This window comes from Anastrepha obliqua, chromosome 2 (assembly GCF_027943255.1).
Source record: "Anastrepha obliqua isolate idAnaObli1 chromosome 2, idAnaObli1_1.0, whole genome shotgun sequence".
NCBI classification, from domain to species: domain Eukaryota; kingdom Metazoa; phylum Arthropoda; class Insecta; order Diptera; family Tephritidae; genus Anastrepha; species Anastrepha obliqua.
The window spans coordinates 98864491-98886729 of NC_072893.1; the positions used below are offsets into that span (position 1 = coordinate 98864491).

Here is a 22239-nt window from a genome sequence, read left to right on the forward strand (position 1 = left end):
ATATTTTTATGAGGAGCTATTTCATGGCAGAAATACACTCGGAGGTTTGCCATTGCCTGCCGAGGGGCGACCGCTATTAGAAAAATGTTTTTCTTATTTTTTGGTGTTTCACCGAGATTCGAACGCTCGTTCTCTGTGAATTCCGAATGGTAGTCGCGCACCAACCCATTCGGCTACGGCGGCAGACTTAGAGTCTAAGTAGATATGCATAAATATCAAGTAAAATCTTTTCCACGTGATATTTCTAACAAAAATGAAGCCTTTCTTCTCTTCTCTACAACCAACATGCGTCACAATACGTTTCGACGAAGCGGGATTTGGGTTTCAAAGAATTATCAACTGTTTCCACTACGTGTTTGATGGAAATTGTGTTTAAACTGTGATTCCTTTGTTTATTATTTTGTAGTGCGAATCGTATAGGGCGGCAGTAGCTCTGGTGGAGGAGGTCTGGAGCGTGGTGCTGGACTACGAACAGCAAGGAGTCGCTCAAGTTGCTTCTCGACGCCTATTTTCCGGCAAACCTAAAATCGAGCAATTTCAGCTGGGACAGTAGGCAAAACATTTCCCACGCCCATAGCGCCACCTGACTTGGGCGATTGACTCTTTCAAGCCCTTTAAGTCACCTGGGCCCGATGGCATTATACCTGCTCAAATGCAGAAATTTGCAGAAGTATCTTGTCGTTGGCTTCTCCCTATCTACGTGAGCTGCATAGATTGGATCTACATACCCAGATCTTGGAGGGCTGCGAGAGTTACTTTCACACCCAAGGCAGGTAAAATCTCACAAGTATCCCCTAAGGATTTCAGGCTCATCGGCCTCTCATCGTTCTTACTAAAAGCCTTTGAGAGGCTGATTGATCTGCACCAAGGTGTGTAATTCCCCGGGAGCGTTTATCGTACGCTCAACATGTACATATATTGTTAAGGCAGATCGTTAGAATCAGTCTTGCATATTATTGTTAAAGACATCGACTTGTCCCTCTCTCAGAAAGAATTCACGGTGGGCTCCTTCCTTGACATTAAGAGGTCTTTTAACAATGTCCTCCCGGGGGCAATCACTAGGTCTCTGGATAAAATAGGGGTCGGAACCGACCTGACTAAAATGCTTGCGGATAGAACGGTCGCAGCAAAGTGGGGCAGGTGAGCAGAGGCCCTTCGCAAGGAGGTGTTCTCTCGTCGCTTCTCTGGATTGTCCACGAGTGGAAATGGTCACCATTTGCTTTTACACAAGCCGGTTTCCATGAATATTGACGTACCTACTTGAAGCAAAGTTTGTTTGAGACTCTCCAAATTTCTGTGAAATCTTCGACAGGCCATGTTCTCCAACTCTGACCACCAACTGTAGGCCAATGGAGACAGATCTGGACTTCCAGACGGCCAATCTTCTACGGATATGGGCCCAGGAATATTGTTTTTTAGCCCCTGCTGGGTGGTTTTTGTCTTAGAAGATTCTTCTAGGACATCCTCCTGGTACACTTTTGCTCCGTTCTTAACCCATTTTCAGACACTCTCCACCAAACCATTACGGAGATTGGATGGTGGCCACGCTTAATCCTTGGCGCAAATATGTGCGTCTTTAGAAATTTTAGCAGATTTGGTTGTTTTACTTATTAAAAACTTCTTCAACAGTGAACATTTTCTCTAATTCTTCAAGCGCGTTGTCAAAAGATTACCAGTTGAACGACGGAAGGCTTTTATATGGAGAGCATCTCTTATTAGACATGATTTTCTGTTTTCTAAGAGAACGGACGGCTTTTATGGCTTCACTGGTTCGAACCATGCGAGGACGACCAATTCTTTTTCTGTCTGTCACTTCAGACGATTGGAAAACAGTCTCGAAATATTAACTTTCTTCAGCAATTCGTAAATCTCACTTGCGCTTTTACCACACTTATTTAATGCAACACTTATAACTGCAATGTGAGTTTCCTAGGGTAAGATAAAGCACACAATGCCTTAAGTTTGGCACACAACTCGAAAAACAGTGAAACAATATCGACTCTTAAATTTCTCGAGACTGCTAACTACTAAGAAATAGTAACAGAACGATAAATTAATATTATAAACATATATCTAATGTGTACTCCATACATATGTGCCATATGGTTATATACCAGGGTCTTTGAAAAGTGGCACCTAGATGTCATTAGTGAATAACTCCTGAACGGTACTGTTTTCTATCTGATCTTTGACATTTGTTAGATAGTAGAATTTACATGATAGAAAAACGCGTTAAAATTATTGAAACTTATTATGAAACTGGTTGATCTTTAAGAACAAAATATCGCAAAATTCATGATTTGTTTGGTGGAAATAATCGTCTGAATGAATCGACAATTCAAAATTTAAAGAAAAAAATTCAAGAAACTGGTTTGTCAAGGATGGACGTTTTAGAATATTGCTGCTGTAGCACAAAGTGTTGCAACATCGATATCCCGAAGTTCTCAGCAATTAGGCATTCATGAATCGACTGCCATTTATTCAACAAAATCAAGACGCACGCCACAAATAGGAGGAGGAGATGCTCGCCCAAACACCAAAGAGGGTGTAAGCGCCAATTATATACATATATACGGTTTTTTGATACGATTTCTAATACCATTGCATTTACGTGTAAACAAACATACCTATCTCCATGTATGTATGTTATATTGCTAAAACTGTAAACATATTTTCGAGAGGAAGGTACCAACAAAAAAATTATAATGATCGGAAGTCGAATGTATGTACGTAGCCCGCGAATTTGAAAATTCACCTTATTTTTTAACAAACCTCGAATATCCACTATGCAACCACAAGGTAGCGTAAGAATTGGTTTTGTATCTAGAAAGTAACATAAAAAAAAAGAAAACAAAGAAAATAGCATACATATACACATAGCCATAAAATAATTGGCGTGACGCCTAGAAAATCATGTGCGGAGGTTGCAAACGACCGCATTATAATAGGAGTTCTGGACGAGAACCCTTCTGAAGGTATGATCCCCAAGGCCCAATGGAAATGGATCGAGGCCGACCTAACGAAAGTGTGGAGTGGAGATATGTAAAAACAATAAGCAACAAGAACAGCGTGGAAGAATCGAAAGAACAGAAGCGCGCCACCATGCAGGCTCTCCTGCTCTTGACTGAAAACTCAATTGAACCGTTACCGAAATGCGATGGGCAATTGAGATACGGTTTTGTAAAAGTAAAGCTTCACATCTACAAAACTGATACGGAAGCAATAGAGTTCCTCACCACGAAGGAAAGCACAAAACCTATGAGCGAATTAGACCCCATGAGCGAAACAGAGCCAATGAGCGAAGACGACCATCCCACCGAAAAAGAATACGCCTCTTCACGCTCAGAAATGGGCTTAGGGAGGTTATACTTGGAACGGGAGAGTAAGTATTCTGTACAACAGCGTAAGTATTCCGAAAGGGAACTTTTATGCGAAAATAAAGAAGACCCAGACATAACGCTAACAGCTGATGCATCTTCTTCAGATAAACCTACACCACTGTAAGGAAGCCTGCCTTGCCCTCCTGATCGTCTGGCAGAACATCAGCCGGATGTAGACCTCATCCAGGAACCCTGGGTACGGAATTTCGAAATCTGCGGCTTGAGGACATCAGGTTACAAGGTATATAAGACCAATTGTGAAGGTACTAAAAGAGCATGCATAATTGCGAAAACACATCTTAATATATTTATGATTCAAAATTTCAGTAACGCAGATACTACGACGGTTAGCTGGGAAGTGAGCGGAAGCAACATCTGGCTAACCTCGTTTTATTTTGCCGGAGATGACACAGGTCCACTGCCGTCGCCGCTGATAAGAAATCTTGTGGAAGATTGCAAAGCACACAACCGCGAACTAGTTCTAGGAGGTGACGTCAATGCCCACCATACCGTATGGGGGAGCTCGGGTACAAACGAACGTGGCAAGTCTACCTTTAATTATATTATATGTAGTAAGCTTTTAGTGTGTAACAAACGCAACGAACCCACATTTATTACGCGCAATAGACAAGAAGTTCTTGATATTACACTAGCATGTCACACCCTCTACGGAAAGATGACGCAGTGGAGGGTTCGGAACGAAAACTCTTACTCCGATCATCGCTATATAGAAATAAAATTTGGGGGAAACAGCTCACGGGCCCCGCCTGCCAGCAGGAACTTGAAAAATACCAATTGGCACATATATAAACGGGAACTTAAGGAAAGACTTCCTAATTCCCGAAATATCACTATTGAAGATAGAGAATCACTGAACGAACACGTACAAATCCTTACGGAGGTTTGTAGAACTGCGCTAAATAAGGCCTGCCCTATAATTAAGTATAAGGGGAAGAAAAGGCCGCCCTGGTGGTCAAAAGACATGACAACATTAAGAAATGACACCAGAAGACAGTTTAATAGAGCGAAAGCGACACGAGAGAGTAAAGACTGGGACTGCTATTGCAGTAAGCTAAGAATTTACAAAAAAGAGGTTAGGAAAGCGAAAAAGTCTGGTTGGAGAACGTTCTGTGGAGAAATCGAAGGAGCCGCAGAGGCTTCTAGACTGCGTAAAATCCTTTCAAAAAAACACTATTCCTCCGGATACCTCCGAAAACCGGATAAGAGTTGGACTATCTCGAGTGACGAAACTCTGAAGTTGCTAGTGGACACACACTTTCCCAGCAACGAATCATCTAACGTATTAATCAACATTAGTACAGAAAGACCCAATTCTGACATTGAAGAAATAATCACTAAATCCAGAATAACCGGGGCAGTGAACACCTTTAAACCATTTAAATCCCCGGGTCCAGATGGATTATTCCCAGCCCAAATACAACATTCACTCAATTACATTACGGAGTGATTAACGGCTATATTCAAGGCTGATCTGAAACTTAAAAGTGTCCCATCAGTATGGAAAGAAGTAAAAGTTGTCTTTATTCTTAAAGCGGGAAAAAGTTCACACACAACACCTAAGGATTTTAGGCCAATTAGCCTATCCTCTTTTTTGCTGAAAACATTAGAAAGAATAATAGAAGAGTATATTAAGGCTAACATCAGCCCTAATAAGCTTAGTATCTCACAACATGCGTACTGTAAAGGGAAATCTACTGAAACAGCACTTAACTCACTTGTTACAGAAATCGAGAAGTCAATTTATAATAAAGAATTCACACTGGTAGCCTTCCTTGATATCGGGGGCGCGTTCAACAACATCCTACCGGATACCATAATAAAGGCACTGACGGATTTCGGGATCTCTGGCGCTCTGGTTGAGTTCATCAAAAACATGCTCTTGAGCAGATTTGTGATCGCAACCCTAGGGACCTCAGAGATCAAGAAAAAAGTTAGCAGAGGAACACCTCAAGGCGGTGTGCTGTCCCCTCTCCTATGGGTGCTGGCACTAAACTCCTTGCTAAAGAGCCTAGAGGAGAGAGGACAACACGTCGTAGCATATGCGGACGATGTTGCAATGGTAGTAAGAGGGAAATTTCCCAATACACTTAGAGAAGTTATGCAAGATTTACTAAACATGGTTGAAAACTGGTCAAAAGCAAATGGGCTAAGCGTCAACCCCAATAAAACTGAACTCATCCTATTTACCAAGAAACATAAAATTCCAAATATAGCTTCCCGACTCTAGGTGGAACGGCACTGTCCTTTAGTTATGAGGCTCGCTACTTAGGTCTAATACTAGACAGAAAACTAACTTGGAAGGCAAATGTCGAAGATAGAGTAAAAAGAGCGACAATAGCACTCTACTCTTGTAAACAGCTGATAGGACTAAGTTGGGGTCTCTCCCCATCTATCGTATATTGGCTTTACACAGCAATTGTCAGACCAATTCTAACATACGGCATACTAGTATGGTGGCCGGCTTTAGATAAGTTATACATTAAAAGAACCATGGTACATGTACAAAGAATGGCCAGTCTTTGCATCTGAGGGGCCCTTATGACCACACCCACAGATGCACTAAATATTATGCTTAACCTTTTACGAATAGAGCAATTCGGTAAGCAACCAGCTGCCAAAGCAGCTCTTAGACTAAGAGAAACCGGCCTACTCAGTACGAACCAAAGAGGACACTCTTTAATTTTAGAAAAATTCCCCTGCATTCCTGGCACAACGGAATTCTGTAATACCAAGAACATCAATTTAAATAAATCCTTTGTCACAGTATTTCCTTCCAAAGAGGAATGAGACAACGGGCATATTGTTAAGAAAAATGATTTAAACATCTACACAGATTGCTCAAAACTGGACAACAAAGTAGGTGGAGGGGTTTACTCCGATAAACTCGAAATATGCCAATCATTTCGCCCACCTGATCATTGCAGTGTATTTCAGGCGGAAGTCATTGCCATAAAAGAGGGACTTACGGTAATAAAAACGAGAGTATTATCCACAAATGAAGTCTTCATTTACTCGGACAGTCAAGCGGCAATAAAAGCGTTTGAATCAAAAACGCACTCGTCAAAAACAGTTCTAGAATGTTTTAAACTACTAAATCACGTATCTAAGTGCTACAAAGTGCACCTTATCTGGGTGCCAGGCCACAGGAATATAGTAGGAAACTGCAAGGCGGATGAACTTGCACCAACCGGTACAACGCTCGATCTCAAACCGGATAAGGCGCTGATACCCCTGCCTATAGCCACTTGTTTTACTTTACTTATAGACAGGGAAACCTTCAAAAACGTAAATACAAGCTGGCAAAACCTCACGACATGCGAACTAAGCAGACAGACATGGCCGAACTGGAACAGCAGTCGATCGAAGATATTACTAAAATTTAACAGAGAAGCTATAAGAAAAATGATAGGTGTATTAACTGGTCATTGTTTAATAGGCAGCCACGCTAGAAGGTTAGGACTCCCGTACTTCGATTTCTGTAGAAGCTGTCTTAATACAAAAGAAAAGGAAACAGTCAGACACCTTTTATGTGAGTGTGAAGGCTTAGCTATGAGAAGGCTGCGCACTCTTGATACAGCATTTTTAACCGACGTAGCGGACATAGCCCATCCAAAACTAACGAAGCTCTGCTCGATTATTAAAGCTACTGGATGGTTTGAAAAGGAACACGTAGGGTAAGGATAAGCTCCAGTGGTATCACAATCGACCTGCGAAAGGTCTAAGTGTGTCTTTATGACAACCACCCTACCTACCTACCTACCTTGGTACGGAATGGTTTGAGTTATTAAAGAATTTGTTTGCTGTTGCAAATCTGCAATCGCCGACATACATACAACTGATTTCCAAATTATCGGAACCTTTTCAGTCACAACGGCACATAGTTGTTGCTCGCTATGTTTTTTTAAACGGGAAATGAAGCACAGGCGTTTTTCTCGGAACCGTGTTTTCAAAGTCGGTTGTGAAATGTTCTGGAAAACTACTCAACCGATCTTGATGAAATTTTACACAGGTGTTCGAGATACAATTTTACTCGTGCTTCGACGAAGGATTTGTTTTTCAATTACAACTATTAAAAAAAAAAAAAAAAAATGTCAAGCAAATTTGACCGAAATTTTCATTTTTTGGAAAAATGTCTGCCAAAATACCAATTTTTCGTTTTTTTTCTTTCCTTCGATCAAGCACGAGTTTATGGTCTTAACTAAAACACTTATTTTTGTTTTTTTCATTTTCGATGATCCTGTCAGAAGTTATGCTGACAACGCGGACGCACCTTTTTTTCGAGGGGTCACCGGAAATGACGTCACAATGGAGAAGTTTTAATTTTTTTTTTGAAAATTATTCTTTAAATATGTATCTATAAGATAGAAGAGTTTGAATTAAATAAATAATTACATAAATTTAGTTAATAAATAATAAAATAAAATATTAAATTAGCCTTTTTTTACCCGACGAAACCCATGTAACCCCTTAAGAACCAACTGGAAGAGATTCAAAAATGCAGTAAACAAGAGGATAAGAGAAATTCCTATTCACCAAATCACTCTCATAGAAAGAATTCAGAGTAAGGTTATATCACTGGAAAAGGCATTTAGTAGGACCTACAAAACGTCTTGCCCCATAAAATTTAGTAAAAAAACTCCCCTCCTTGGTGAAGCAGTGGGCTCTTAAAACTAAGGGAAAAATCTATATCAACCTCAGGTGCTCGACGGGAAATTGGGAGTTGTAAAGAGAAAGTCGGCGACAGTACAAGAAGGCAATTATGGCCGCCAAAAAAAGAGCTGAAGGGAATTTTGTTCGTCAATCGAATCCACCAGGGATTCTGCTAGGCTCAGCCGTGTTATTTCCAAAGACCATTCAATGGCGTCTTGGGTTAAGAAAGCTGATGGACTGTGATACTTGGCTGATACTTGGACTGCAACGGCAGAAGAATCGCTAGAACTTAGAGGAAACCTTGGACTGTATGCTACCACGACTAGAGAAAACTTGTAAAGCGTCTTTAAACTTAGGCCATATTCCAGATAGTTGAAAACTAGTCAAGGTCGTCTTCATACCAAAAGTACGAAGGCCAATCAGTCTTTCTTGTTCAAACCTTTAAAAGACTTTTGGATATACACCTCAGAAGCTCTTTAGAGGGTTCTGGTATATCAACTGCACAACATACTTACCTTAAAGGCAAATCCACGGAGACAGCGCTTCACGAGGTTATCCGAACAATAGAGGGCTCTCTAGAGAACAAACATCATACTATGGCGGCATTCTTGGATATAGAAGGCGCCTTTAACAATGTTAGTACAGATGCCCCCAACAGGCGTTGATAGACTTAGAGGTGGGCAATTGCATTAGTAATTGAGTCATCTGCAATCATCTGTATGCTAGAAATCGGGATCATCAAATCTAATATGGGTAATATCAACATAAGCAAGAAGGTCCACAGGGGGCAGTATTATCCCCGCTTCTCTGGCTATGTGCGATCAGCAAAATCTTAATAATACAAGTGGGGTAAAAGCGGTGGCTTACCCTGATGATGTGGTGCTAATGGTGTCAGGACTGTGTCCTAATACGATCAGTGGGATCATCCAAAGGGCGTTAGGCGGGCTTAACCCTTGGGCCACAGGATGTGGCCTAAGTTTAAACCCGCGTAAAACAAAACTTAAGCTTTTTACCACCAGATATAAGGTACCAACTTTTACCCTATCAAATATCAACGGACAAACTCTTTCACTTTCACCCAGTGCTAAATACTTAGGGGTAATTCTGCACTCCAAACTTAGCTGGAAATTAAACGTCGAAGAACGGGTAAGGAAAGCAGAAATTGCTTTATATGCCTGCAAACGTATGCTTGGAAGAAGATGGGGGCTTCAACCTAAGTATACATTGTGGCGACCAATTTTATCGTATGGTTCGGTAATTTGGTGGAAAGCTCTAGCCAGAGATTACAATACCAAATTACTTGGCAGAATACAAAGATCAGCCTGTGTAATAACGGTCGGTGCAATCAGAGCATGTCATAGGGAGGCACTCAATGTACTAACACACGTTATTCCAATAGACCTACATATAAAGAAGACGGCAACAATGAGTGCATTTAGGTTAAATGAGCGGGTCGCTGGAAAGAAAAAACTTATGGTCATGCCAGTCTATTATTGCGACAAACTCAGCTAACCTTGGTGAGGACTAACTACATCGTTCCGACGGTAACTTTCAATAGGAATTTTGCCACTTTCTTCTCATCTAAGGAAGTATGGAATAAGCGATTCTCTCTAAACAACTTCGACATACAGTCTATACAGATAGCAGTAAAATGGATTATGGTGTTGGAGCTTCTATATATTCTCAAAGACTTGGAATTGAAAAATCTGTGCGTCTCCCTAATACCAGCAGTGTCTTCCAGGCGAGAGTACTGGCAATGGTGGAGCTTGTATGCTACTAATCACATATTTCTCTTTTAAGGACAATATCGCTATTCTTTCGGATAGCCAAACTGCAATCCAGGCACTGGATTCGGCTACAACAACCTCTAAAGGGGTGGAGCAAAGTAGGAATAACCTTGCCACCTTGAGTGAAAACCATAAAGTAACCTTAATTCGGGTCTCAGGACACCGGAAAATTGAAGGTAAGGAAAAAGCCGATGAACTGTCAAGAGGGGGATCTGCATTGAATAACGTTCTTCCAGTACCGGTATTCACACCATTAGGTGCAGTCAAGAATGCAATTTCCCTAAAATACCTTCGAATCGCAGATTGTAGATGGAGAGACCAGACGAAATGCAAAATTAGCAGGACTTTATGGTCCATCTATATTACAACCTCAAGCAATCGTCGACATTGAGAAACATGAAACGACGGGACGCCTGTAGGCTAACGGCAGTCATAACTGGCTTCTGGTCTATCGGAGAACAAAACAGATACTGTCATAGTTGTAAACAACCGGAAAAAAAGGAAACATTCTTCCATTAGCTCTGTGAATGCCCTGCCCTATGGAAGGACAGAATGTTAACCCTGGGCCAACCGCTGTTCGAGAGTCTCAAGCAACTGTCTATCTTAAACGACAACATCCTAATAAGGTTCCTAAACCGCTGAAATAATACAATATTCAAAACCTCTATATGCCTTTGCACAGAAACAAATTCCCATGTTAGGTAAATTGCGCACCAAAGCAAGATGTGGAAGGAAGTAAGTAAAAGAGCATTGTAATAATAGTAGCAGATGTAGATAACTAGAACAACTCTTTGGTCTTGATTTGTTCAGAGAATTCGGTTTTCAAATTAAAGAACTTTGCAAGTAGTCCAGTCAAAAGAGGATTTAACTTCGTAATTTTAGGAGTATGCGAGTTTATGGTTTTATTATGTAAAGCCCATCACTGTGAACTTAAGTTTGAGTTTTCGGGGTCGGGGGTTGTGTCCCGCGGCCGCCATCTTGAAAATAAGGGTGCAACTGGTTTTTTGCGATTATCTCGTGAATTTCGAAAGTTACGAAAATTTTGTAGATAATAATATTATCTACAACTTTCATTCAAAACGTTTTATTGTAAAATTAATAATAAAAAAGTTATAAACAAACTTACGCGAAAAATTAAGGGATGCATTGTTTTAAAGCGTAATAACTTTTTTTTTATTGATTTTATGGAAAATATACATCAGAGCTTTTTTATAGAGCATTCTTTTGTGAACATTTTTGTCTAAAATTTTTGTTTATAACTTTTTTATTATTAGTTTTACAATAAAACGTTTTGAATGAAAGTTGTAGATAATATTATTATCTACAAAAAAGTATTTAACAAAATTTTCGTAACTTTCGAAATTCACGAGATAATCGCAAAAAACCAGTTGCACCCTTATTTCCAAAATGGCGGCCGCGGGACACAACCCCCGACCCCGAAAACTCAAATTTAAGTTCACAGTGATGGGTTTTACATAATAAAACCATAAACTCGCATACTCCTAAAATTACGAAGTTGGCTATTTTTTTCGTCTCTTTTGACTGGACTAAAGAAATATGAAGACATTTTTAACAGTACGAATGTAAGTGTAATTAAAGATTCTAAAGCAAGTATTAGCATGAAGTCTACAGCTGTGCCAACATTTTTCAAAGCAAGACAAATACCATTTTTACAAATACCAAAATTTCCTGAAGAAGCGGATATGCTGGTTGGTTTAGATATATTATTTGAAAATCAATTAGATTTAACAACTGGACGCCGCAAATTGCTTCGGTACGAATTTTTCGGAGTTTTTAGTATCGCAGTAAATTCACAATTTTACCAAAGCAATTTACAATATACTTATTTACAGATGCAATAGACGAAGCATCGAAGCAAGTGATTTTGTTTTGCTTTTTTTTTTGTTTTTTGAAAAGAGAAATTAAGTGCTTAGGTAGAAAAAGCAGTGCTAAGAGAATTCTTCCAGAGGATTCGAGTACCCGCTCTCAAACTAATTGGACCGCTACCGCTACCACTAGCTCTTGCAGCTGATGCATCAACTTTCGGAATCAGTATAGATTTATCTCATTACAAACATGATGGGAGCAAGCACCCCATTATTTTTGCATCGAGAACATACATCGCCTTTCACCAATCAATGGTAAATCTCTTAGAATTTACTGACAGAAAATTACATTTCAAATTTATATGATTGGTAAAGTTGTTTATACTTACATGATAGTGTTTGTGTTTCCACAAAGGAATCAGTTGAATAAAGTTACTTCTAGGTCCTTCTCTAAATCCTTTCGAAAAGCTTCTTCGCGAGTCCTCACTCCAAATGGTTTTATTTTTAGCTTTCTGCTCAATGTTGATTTCTTTAGGTAGCAATATGTTCGGTTTCTATAAAATTTGATGTCTTAAAGAATGCATTTAAATTAGAAACTTTACTACAAACCACAAAGTGATTAACTGCAACTTGTTCACGGAGTATTCGGTCTTTAATGAAATACACGTAATTGTAAGCGTCTCGAGTAGAGATGTCAAACATATATCTGTTAATTACAAGCATGAGCTGAAGGCACCAAACTGCCGACAAATGGTCACAGCTAATCCATACTTTAGGTATTGACATAGTCTTCAAAATAAAATTTATAGAAGTTTTGATTTCGGCTTAAAGAGATGACTAAACATTATTTACCATAGAATGTAAATCGCTAAATGTTGAAATAGTAAGACCAGGTTGCACAAGTAAATCACGATTTCCACCGCCAATGGAGATAAGCAATACATTTTTTAGAATGGAGTCAGTATAATCGAAATGATGATTCAGTAGATTGCGACTAGATGTAGTTGAACAAAAATTTGTATTTTCATTTGGTTTAAAGGAAGAGCGCGCATTGGACATATAATCAGTTATATTTTTGTAAAATTCATCAATTTTTTTATCAACAATTATGAGAGGTTTTTTTATAGGCGCAGACAAAGAAATTATTGTGTTTATGTATTTCGAAATTTCAACGTCTCTTAGGACTGCATAGGCTACTACAGCACCCATGGAATGGCCGATTATTACCACTTCTCTTTCCGCTATTTTATTATTCGCATACATTTTTAATACAGCCTTTATGCAAGCTTTTAAATATATTGTTTGTCTTTCTAAGTAGTTGCCATAAAGTGCCGAAAGTTCTTCCTTGAAGTCAACTGAAAATATATTAACACAGTATACATTATTTTTAATTTTATTGAATACTTACTAGTGAAATAATCCAAATGAACGTCAGCTGCATTCCCTCTCCTCTTTCTCAATGCAACAGATGCCAGAGAACGCACCTAGAGTAAATAAGAAAAGCGTTAGTGAGTTTTAGCTCTTTATATACAATATACAAAAATTATAGACTACAAGATTGCAACATCCGTGAGAGTATTTCTAGCTGTGGTGTCACAGTAGAACAAACCAGAAGGCGAGTGGCGCTGTAATGTGTGTGCGAGTGTAATGTAACACAATACAATAACAACACAAATGAAAACGGATACCCAATTATTACGTCAGCAAATTACGTCAGCTGATTATGTTAAATCCACGGGGAGCGGGATAGCGGTTCACGTGTGCGGCCACATTCTGTACTCTCTCACAAAACATGCAGTTTGAAAAATGACCACTATGTGGCCTCCATGCTCATTCTTAAATCCAGATTTAGCACGTTGGAGCTTTGCTTTTTCGAAGTGTGTTCATAGTGCCGCATTTTTCAACCATTTGAATCGAAAGCAGCGCAGTATATTTCGAACATTATGAACAAATTACCGATTGTTGAAGAAAAAAAACTTCCATTGCGAAATTAACAAAAGTTGTTTTTTGAATAGGTAGGTGCGGCCGCCATAGCCGAATGGGTTGGTGCGTGACTACCATTCGGAATTCAGAGAGAACGTAGGTTCGAATCTCGGTGAAAGACCAAAATGAATAAAAAGTTTTTTCTTATAGCGGTCGCCGCTCGGCGGGCAATGGCAAACCTTCGAGTGTATTTCTGTCAGGAAAAAGCTCCTCATAAAAAATATCTGCCGTTCGGAGGCGACTTGAAACTGTAGGTCACTCCATTTGTGGAACAACATCAAGGCGCCCACCACAAATAGGAGGAGGAGCTCAGCCAAACACACAAAAAGGGTGTACGCGCCAATTATATATATATATACTTATATAGGTAGCTGAAAGGGTTGAAGTGCCAGTCTGGTATCTGAGACCAATTCAGTCCCCTTCCTGAAGGATCGCAAAGACTTCTGCTTACAAACATTAGCAGTATTCGGCAGTTTAAAGGAGATAGAAAAATTTGCTGATTTAGAGAAATCCCTCCTCCGACTTCCGATTCCATCTTGGAACCGTCATTGAAGACACAGGTGTAAGCTTCCGTGCAGATTTTCCCCTCGATTCAATCCTGCTTATTTGGAAAGATTTCCCTAGCATGACTCTCAAACTCTAGTTTACAGATAGAGAGATCTATTCGAAGTTCGGAGAAATACGGTGTTAACTGCCCGAAAATGCTACCATGCCCCTTGAGAGATTTCCTCCAGAGGCCAACCTCCTTTAACCTGATTGCACTTTGAGCTGCGATGGAAATGACGTAAAAGTCGATGGGAAGTAAGTGCATAACGACATTCACGGCAGCACTGGGGCAAATTTTACATGCTCCAGGGATGCCAATGCATGCAGTCCTTTGCGCCCTCCCCAGTTCAATGATATTATAGCCCTTCCGAAGAGCTTCCCACCAAACTAGGCACCCATACCTTAAAGTTGGCAAAACCACTGCGTTGTTTTTAGAATGTTAATGAAAAAATTTTTAGCACGAATTTGCATTTAGTTACAGAGTTTTGTAGAAATTAATGTAGAATTAGAGTTGCGTTAAGAGCTAAATTTGCCAAATGCTCATTTAGGGTTCAGTATAAACGGCGAATAATCTGCCGTGACATAATTGTAAATGAGCTATAAAAAATAACTCTTCCGAGTATCTTAAAATAAAATAAAAAAATTGGTTTGGTTTACGTAAACAATAAATATGATAGAGAATAAATGGAAAGATAAAAAAGATGCATGCAAAAACAAAATTTAACAAATATCTACAATTAGATCAACTCATCACCGGATACTGTCGAATTCACGGTTATATGGAAAAGTATACATAATCTGTCTAATAGAAGCGTGACCGCCAAAACTTAGAAACTATAATATTTGACCAATTCAATTATAGTAAAATCCAAAGGTAGCTAGATCTTCAAAACATCTTCGCAACCAACGGTAATAATGCTTTTTGGTAAATTTTATTAATCAAAACTGCATTCAAATTGGCGGTTAGCACAAATAAACAAAAACAACCTTTCACAACCAACAAAAAATTAACCTTAATTGGATGCTTGACAGTTCGTTGAAGTTGTCGATTATCAGCAGTATACCAGAACCGACGTATGTGATTCTTTCTCTTGGAAGTTCTGGATATAAATGTCTCGAGTGTTTGAGGTATCAAGTTAAATTCGTGAAGCTGTATTTTTTGATACTGAAAATATGTAAGTCTGCTTTGAAAACATCATGCCAGAAGGTCCGTCCTAAAAGCAAAAGGAGACCATACTGGCGGACTTCGGATATTACCGCCTTAAGAAGCGACACCAGGAGATATTTAATCTAATAAAAACGTAGACAGAGTGATTTACAAGCTTTTAAAATACATAAATACGAGTGTATTTAATTGATGCTTACACCCTTTTTGGGTGTTTGGCCGAGCTTCTCCTCCTATTTGTGGTGTGCGTCTTGATGTTGTTCCACAAATGGAGGGACCTACAGTTTCAAGCCGACTCCGGACGGCAGATATTTTTATGAGGAGCTTTTTCATGGCACAAATACACTCGGAGGTTTGCCATTGCCTGTCGAGGGGCGACCGCTATTAGAAAAATGTTTTCATTAATTTTGGTGTTTCACCGAGATTCGAACCAACGTTCTCTCTGTGAATTCCGAATGGTAATCACGCTCCAACCCATTCGGCTACGGTCTATTTTTTCTGTAGTTATTTTCCCCCTTTTATAAAGTTACATATTAAAATTTGTTTCTTAAGTTTGTGTATTTATTTTAAAACAGTTCTATATTAAAGCAATTATTTGATTGGTTGCTTTCTTGTATAATTTTATATTATATGTATGTGTTTAGAGATTACGGGTTTCAGCGTCTAATCTATTATTTGTACACGCATATGCAGGTCTTTCGTGCCAACTGAAAACTCTAAGGGAAATCGCTTCCGGAACATATTATGGAAGAACCCGATTTCCCCAATTTGCATTCAAATGTCAAATGGAACTCTTTCTTTTTCTAAAGAAATGCTGGGCGTCCCAAGGAACACCCATTCTCACAGATGCACAGAGGACACTGGCCCCAACAGTCTCAACTTGAGGACCTGGAGTATCACCGGAAACATCATATGTAATAAAAAGATTGAATGAGTACTTAGGTCCTTCCAATCATGCAAATATCCAAGACTAGTAGGAATCTTCTCCATTTAATTACAAGTAGTTTGTGATATTCTTCTCACAAATATCTACAAGGCTTACTTCATAACGAGGAGATGAGCCATGGCGAGAGTAACTTCCATCCACAAAAAGGCAGGGCTTTGCATGTAGAACTAAAGGATTTCAGCTCAAATTTCATCTCTCCGTGTCAGCACACATACTCTAACGGTAGGTGCGTGGACATAGTTCTTCACGAAATCGTGCACAAATTGGGAATGGGGCTTGCCTTTAAAGAATTAACCTAAGGTATATTTCTCCATATAGAAGGGGCTTTCAACAACATTTACCCGCCTACTGCGTTGCGGGTGACGAACTCGTCCATTGCAGTACAATCGATCAAATAGGACAGTCAAGCTGCCTTAAACTCTGTAAAGTGCAATAGCTTTTCTTCCAAAGTAGTAATTGAATGTAGAGTTATTCTAAATGAGTTGGTTAAGATGTGCACCACGAAAATGCATCATATTGCATCGCGGATGAGCTGGTTAGGAGAGAATCTAACCTTAAATCAGTGAGTTCTGCTCGATATTTGGGCATGCCTTCATTCTGAAGCAAGCTCTGGAACAGGTCGGTTTGCATCACTCAACCCAACAGGAGATAGACCGCGGAGCCAACTTGTGAGATAACTAAACATGCCCGGCCTTCCAATAGAATGGTGGATGATATCATCATCGGGCAATGCCTAATGGGAACACAAAGAATTCGTAGGAGGTTTCCATCAAATATATGTAGCAGCTGAAGGAACGAGGAGGAGGTGGAGCTGACTGTGTTGACCCGTTTGCTTTTGATCCGCTCTGTGCTAAATTCGTGCGCGGCATTGAGCACGAGTTTTTGGTATGTAGCGGCATTTTTTGCGGAGTAAGAACTCTCGTCTCACTTTTGGATTCCGTTCTCTCCCAAGGGGAGAACGTAACACACTCATATTTATTTTTTATTTATTTTACGAGCTACATTGCTTGGTTTGAGTTTTTATTTAAATATTTGTTGGCTTATCGAGTTTCACTTGATAAAGCACTTTGCACTTCCTATGCAGTTTGCTATGAGTCCTATCTCTTGTTAGCAATAATGCACTTTGAGTTTGTTGAGAAAACCTTTATTAACACGGATCGACAGTAAAACACGTCCGATTCGCACAGTATAAAAAGTTTTCAGAACAAGTTTCAAGAACATGTAAATTAATTTTAAGTTATTTGGGCCATTCCGTCCGCATATTAATCAACCTCTCGTACTACCCGCAATGCGTGGATGGTCGGGAATTTGTTGAAAATGAACTGGAACATTATGCACTATTTACCAATAAATAATGTTTCTAACAGCTTTGTGCCTTTTAACTTTGTTATTATTTTCATTTAGGTTATGCTCCAAAGTGGTGAGTCTTCTTCTTCTTCCGCGGTTACAGTAAATGGCGAACGTTACCGTGACATGCTCAACGAGTTTTTGTTTCCAAAAATTGAAGAGGATAACATGGACGACATTTGGTTTCAACAGGGTGGTGCAACTTGTCACACTGCCAAAGTTACACTCGAACCTTTGGCTACCGTTTTTGAAAACCGAATAATCAGCCGAAATTCCGATATCAATTGGCCGCCTCCGAGCTGTGATTTAAGCCCGTTGGACTATTTTTTGTGGGGAGCCGTTAAGGAAAAATGCTATGCCATTCGTGAAATTGGAGCTCAAACAATCGAAAATGTGCTTAGAAATTGGGTTGATCGAATGGCCTACTGTAAAGCCAGTCGTGGTAGTCATTTGAACGATATTATTTTACATTCATAAATGACAATGTTTAATCTTCAAAATAAAAAAAAAGTTTGAAAAAATATTGATTAGTTTTGTTATTATAGCCGATTCGAAAAGCAAATTTTACATGGCCTACCCTATAAATGTTTATTATGATATACAAATATTGTTTGTGCAAGGTTTTTTCAGTCGAAATCAATATTTTTTACTATTATAGCCACTTTTAAAATACGATGCTCCACTAAACAATTTCAGCAGCCACATTATGTGAGACCGTTGTTCAATTGTCTCGCAACCGAGATCCCATAGTTCGACAGTTGTAGGAAACGATTGCTGCTGTAATTGCTGCCAAACAGGTTACTAGAGGTCTTCCGACAGCGAATTAATGTGCTCAATTAGCTATCAGCAAGCAATTAGGTAATTATCACAACTCACAATTCTGCACATAAAATGGCTATTCTTTTACAACAAAAACAACCTGCTTCCTTTAGAAACTGTAGGAATGAAAATAGGCAAAAAAAGTATGAGCACCTTTATCTCCAATAGCATATATGTATATATTGATATTTATAAAGATTGTTATTCTGTTTAACGCAATTTTCGAGACGTAAGATACCAAAATCGGCACTTCGCTACTACTGGCGTTGATTACTTTTGCCATCATCATAATCTAAGCTTATCAAAAGAAGATTTACTTAAATTTTATTTTCATAATACAAAACTACTCACTTGTTTGTAAGACCCTCCATTTCCTGGGACAAAAATTACTGGTGCACCATTCAAATGAATTGTTTCCACATCCTTCGGTATTCTTCCTTCATTGTAGTAATACAGTCCGTAATGAGGAAAATATTCATTATCGCTAAAATAAACCCTCTGGAAATTGTGAACTTTTGTTAGGCATACAAATTAAAGCAATACATATATTATACTTATTTATATATAAAGTATTAATTAAACTTTTTAATTATTTATTATAAATATGCATATAGACCTTAGCCAGCCGGATTTTCATAAATTAACATATTTCTACTAACTTTTTTTCACATTGAACTTTTAATGGGTCTATCGGTATATTTTATTAAACCAAATCGGTGTTTCCGTGAGGTAACTGTTTCCAATATTTTAAAAGGCGGTCAGAATTAACATTGGCCCACTGCATAACTGATAAGTTATGATAGACATATACAAACAAAAGTCTTACTCAGAAGTCTTAGTCCTAACAAAAAAGCTACAAAAAAATAATTAAATACAATACAACCAGATACAATAATAATAATGCAACACAAAGACGATATCAAGGATATTATATAAAAGTGGTGGCAAGCAGGCACAAAGAAGTCAGTTTGGCAATCAAACCACATTCCCATGGCAGCCGGTTCTACGTTACAGGAATGACTCGGGTTTTTCTCGACCAAGGGCTGCCGCCCTAGTAACCTAGCCCTGTCAAGTGTACCGTACCTCACCGCCAATCCTACGCCATAAGTTTGCTCCAAATATTTCACAAATATATATCACAAATCAAACCTTAACGGTTAGGAGCCCATCGGTGCAACACGACTCTCTCAACTCAGACCCACAACCCTCCTGCTCCAATTCTAGTGCGAGGGGAAACCAGTAGCTCTTAGTCCCCTGCACAGTCTGCTCAGTGTGCTAGACCTGGGTTCCTCGGCACCTGATATTTGTCAAGTGCAATTCTTGCAAAGACTGCTGCCATTTTCGGCCTGTGAGTGGACACCTGTGGACCTGTGAGTGGACACGCAACTACGTGGAATTTATGTACTGATAACAACTTCGCCGCTCTCTCCATCCCTACCGATGGCTCTCCATCCCCACTTTGTTGTACTAGTATACTTATCTCTGTCAGTGTCAGTATACTTATCCCTAAGTGTGAATCTGTGATTTTGTGTTATATAGATCACCGGTCGTCTTCGTCTAGCTCATCTAACAGTAGGCCCAGGAAACTTGCTGTTTTAACAAGTTGGGTCCAGAGGGAAAAGGGTATATATATACATATGGTATGTATGGTATGTACAGGGCCCGCCATCTATCGTTACGGATTTGAACTAGGTATTATTTGAAGAATGGTAACACTTAGCTGTCATCTGATTTGACAGAAAATTAGTTTTATTCTTCCGCTGAACGAAAATAGTTGTGTATACGCTCAAAGGACCGACCACCCAATGCGTTTTCGCTTCGCTTCATGGGCTTGGGATCGACTTGAAGAAGATGAAGACTTTTACCGAAAAATCATCTTTTCGGATGAAGCTCATTTCCATCTCGGCGGGTATGTTAACAAGCAAAATTGCCGCATTTGGGGCTCAGAAAACCCGCACGCACTCGAAGAAAAGCCGATGCATTCACAACGAGTCACTGTTTGGTGCGGATTTTGGTCGAGAGGCATCATTGGAGAGGCACAATGGAGAGCGTTACCGGGCCATGTTGAACGAATTTTTGTTCCGAGAAATTGAAGAGGAGGATATTGGTGGCATTTGGCCAACAAGATGGCGCTACTTGCCACACAGCGAATGCTACGATCAATCTTTTGCGCACTGTCTTCGAAGATCGCATTATCAGCCGAAATTCTGATATCGTTTGGCAGCCTCGGAGCTGCGATTTGACGCCGTTGGATTATTATCTTTGGGGTGCCGTCAAAGACGCACTGAAGACCAACATACGCGATGTCATAGCTGAAATACAGCCGCATACAATCGAAAATGTGTTGAAAAATTGGACCGATCGTATGGGGTGGTGCATGGCTAGCCGAGGCAGCCATATGAATGAAGTTGTGTTCCATCATTAACCGGAAGGATTGTACTTCAAAATAAAAAAAACAGTTTGGAAAAATATTGAGTAGTTTCTTTTTTATAGCATTTTTAATTCCGTAAAGTTATATGGCGGACCCTATATATACATATAGGACTCGAGAGATGCCACAGCTTCTTCGGTGGCGGGGGTCAACGGCCATGAAAATATTCTTTTCACAGATAAGAAAAGTTTCACTGTTGAAGAAGATTTGAATAAGTAAAACGACAAAATCTATTTTAAAAATTATAAAGGTGCAAAAATTGTTGTTCCAAGTGTTCAAAAAAAGAGGTTAAGACCTTGGCAAAGGTATACCAGGAGGATGTCTTAAAAGGTGTGGTGAAGCAGTTGAGCAGTACTCTATTCAGCGGAGAGCGTTGAATCTTCGAGCAAGATTCTGCTTCCGTCCATTAGGCAAGAACGGCCCAGCAGTGGCTAAAAAACAATATTCCTGGGTTCATAACCGCATAAAATTGGCCATCTGGTAGTCCAGATCTGAATTCATTGGACTACAGTTTGTCAGTCAGATTTGGAAAACATGGCCTGATGAAGACCTCACAGAAATTTTGGGAGCCTCAAACAATTTTTAGTTCGAGCAACTAACTTCATTAAAAGAAAGTATTATAATTTCATATCTATAACGGGCTTAACTTGTAACAAAACTTATGGCAGGATAGCGGGGTGTCCGTCATAACTTAGAAACTGCGTAGTTGTACATATGTCTCAAATCGGACGCGTCTCCAGGTGGCGGATAGGGGAATTCTTGGCGGATTTGGAGGGTAGGTGGAAAATAAAATTCCACTCGCGGACCAAAACAGACAAACACCTGCTTAGAGACGTATCGCAACCAAGCAAAATGTGTAAACACTTTGTTTCATTTCCTGATCAGCGTGATCTCCTCGCAGTTACCGGCACTGACATAGGCTGACGATTTGAGTTAACATACTCAATAACGGCCTCCTGACATATTACTTAAAGGCTAGATTCCGGTAGGAGCAATTGTTCGGACAAGAGAAGGTTATAGCTCGGATTAAAGTCCCACATTTACGGCTCAGTGGCCATCTAGACTTTCGATGTGTTCCTCCTATTAAAACAAAAAAGCCTAAGATTCTAATTGCAAGATAACTGAAACATGATGGAGACCAGTTGTCGATAAAGTACCAAGGCATTCATAACATTCCTTGACAAATTACACAGGCCTGCCAAATCTCGCTTTTTTACAGCTTCTAAAACCGCTATGGGTGTTTCCTGAAGGTTTTTTTATGCTGAAAACGAATATGACCTTGAAAATGCTCCAGCACGACAGGATTTTTGGCAATTTGAGGTAAAATAGTAAAAAAAT

The 22239-nt window shown here is 39.5% G+C and overlaps 1 protein-coding gene across 3 annotated transcripts in view; it reads right to left on the minus strand.

The window, feature by feature from the left end:
* The window catches only part of LOC129238002 (GPI inositol-deacylase), a 70530-nt gene that overhangs the window by 39260 nt on the left and 9031 nt on the right, over positions 1 to 22239 (minus strand). For 2 of the 3 annotated variants that reach the window (XM_054873028.1, XM_054873027.1), the window contains exons 2-6: positions 18822 to 18968; positions 13073 to 13148; positions 12517 to 13019; positions 12274 to 12453; positions 12054 to 12218 (exon numbers count right to left, since the gene is read on the minus strand). In XM_054873028.1, the coding sequence (XP_054729003.1) occupies positions 12054 to 12218; positions 12274 to 12453; positions 12517 to 13019; positions 13073 to 13148; positions 18822 to 18968 (1071 nt within the window). Of the gene's footprint in view, positions 1 to 12053; positions 12219 to 12273; positions 12454 to 12516; positions 13020 to 13072; positions 13149 to 18821; positions 18969 to 22239 lie in introns of those variants that run through there. The other variant, XM_054873029.1, reaches the window with a different exon arrangement.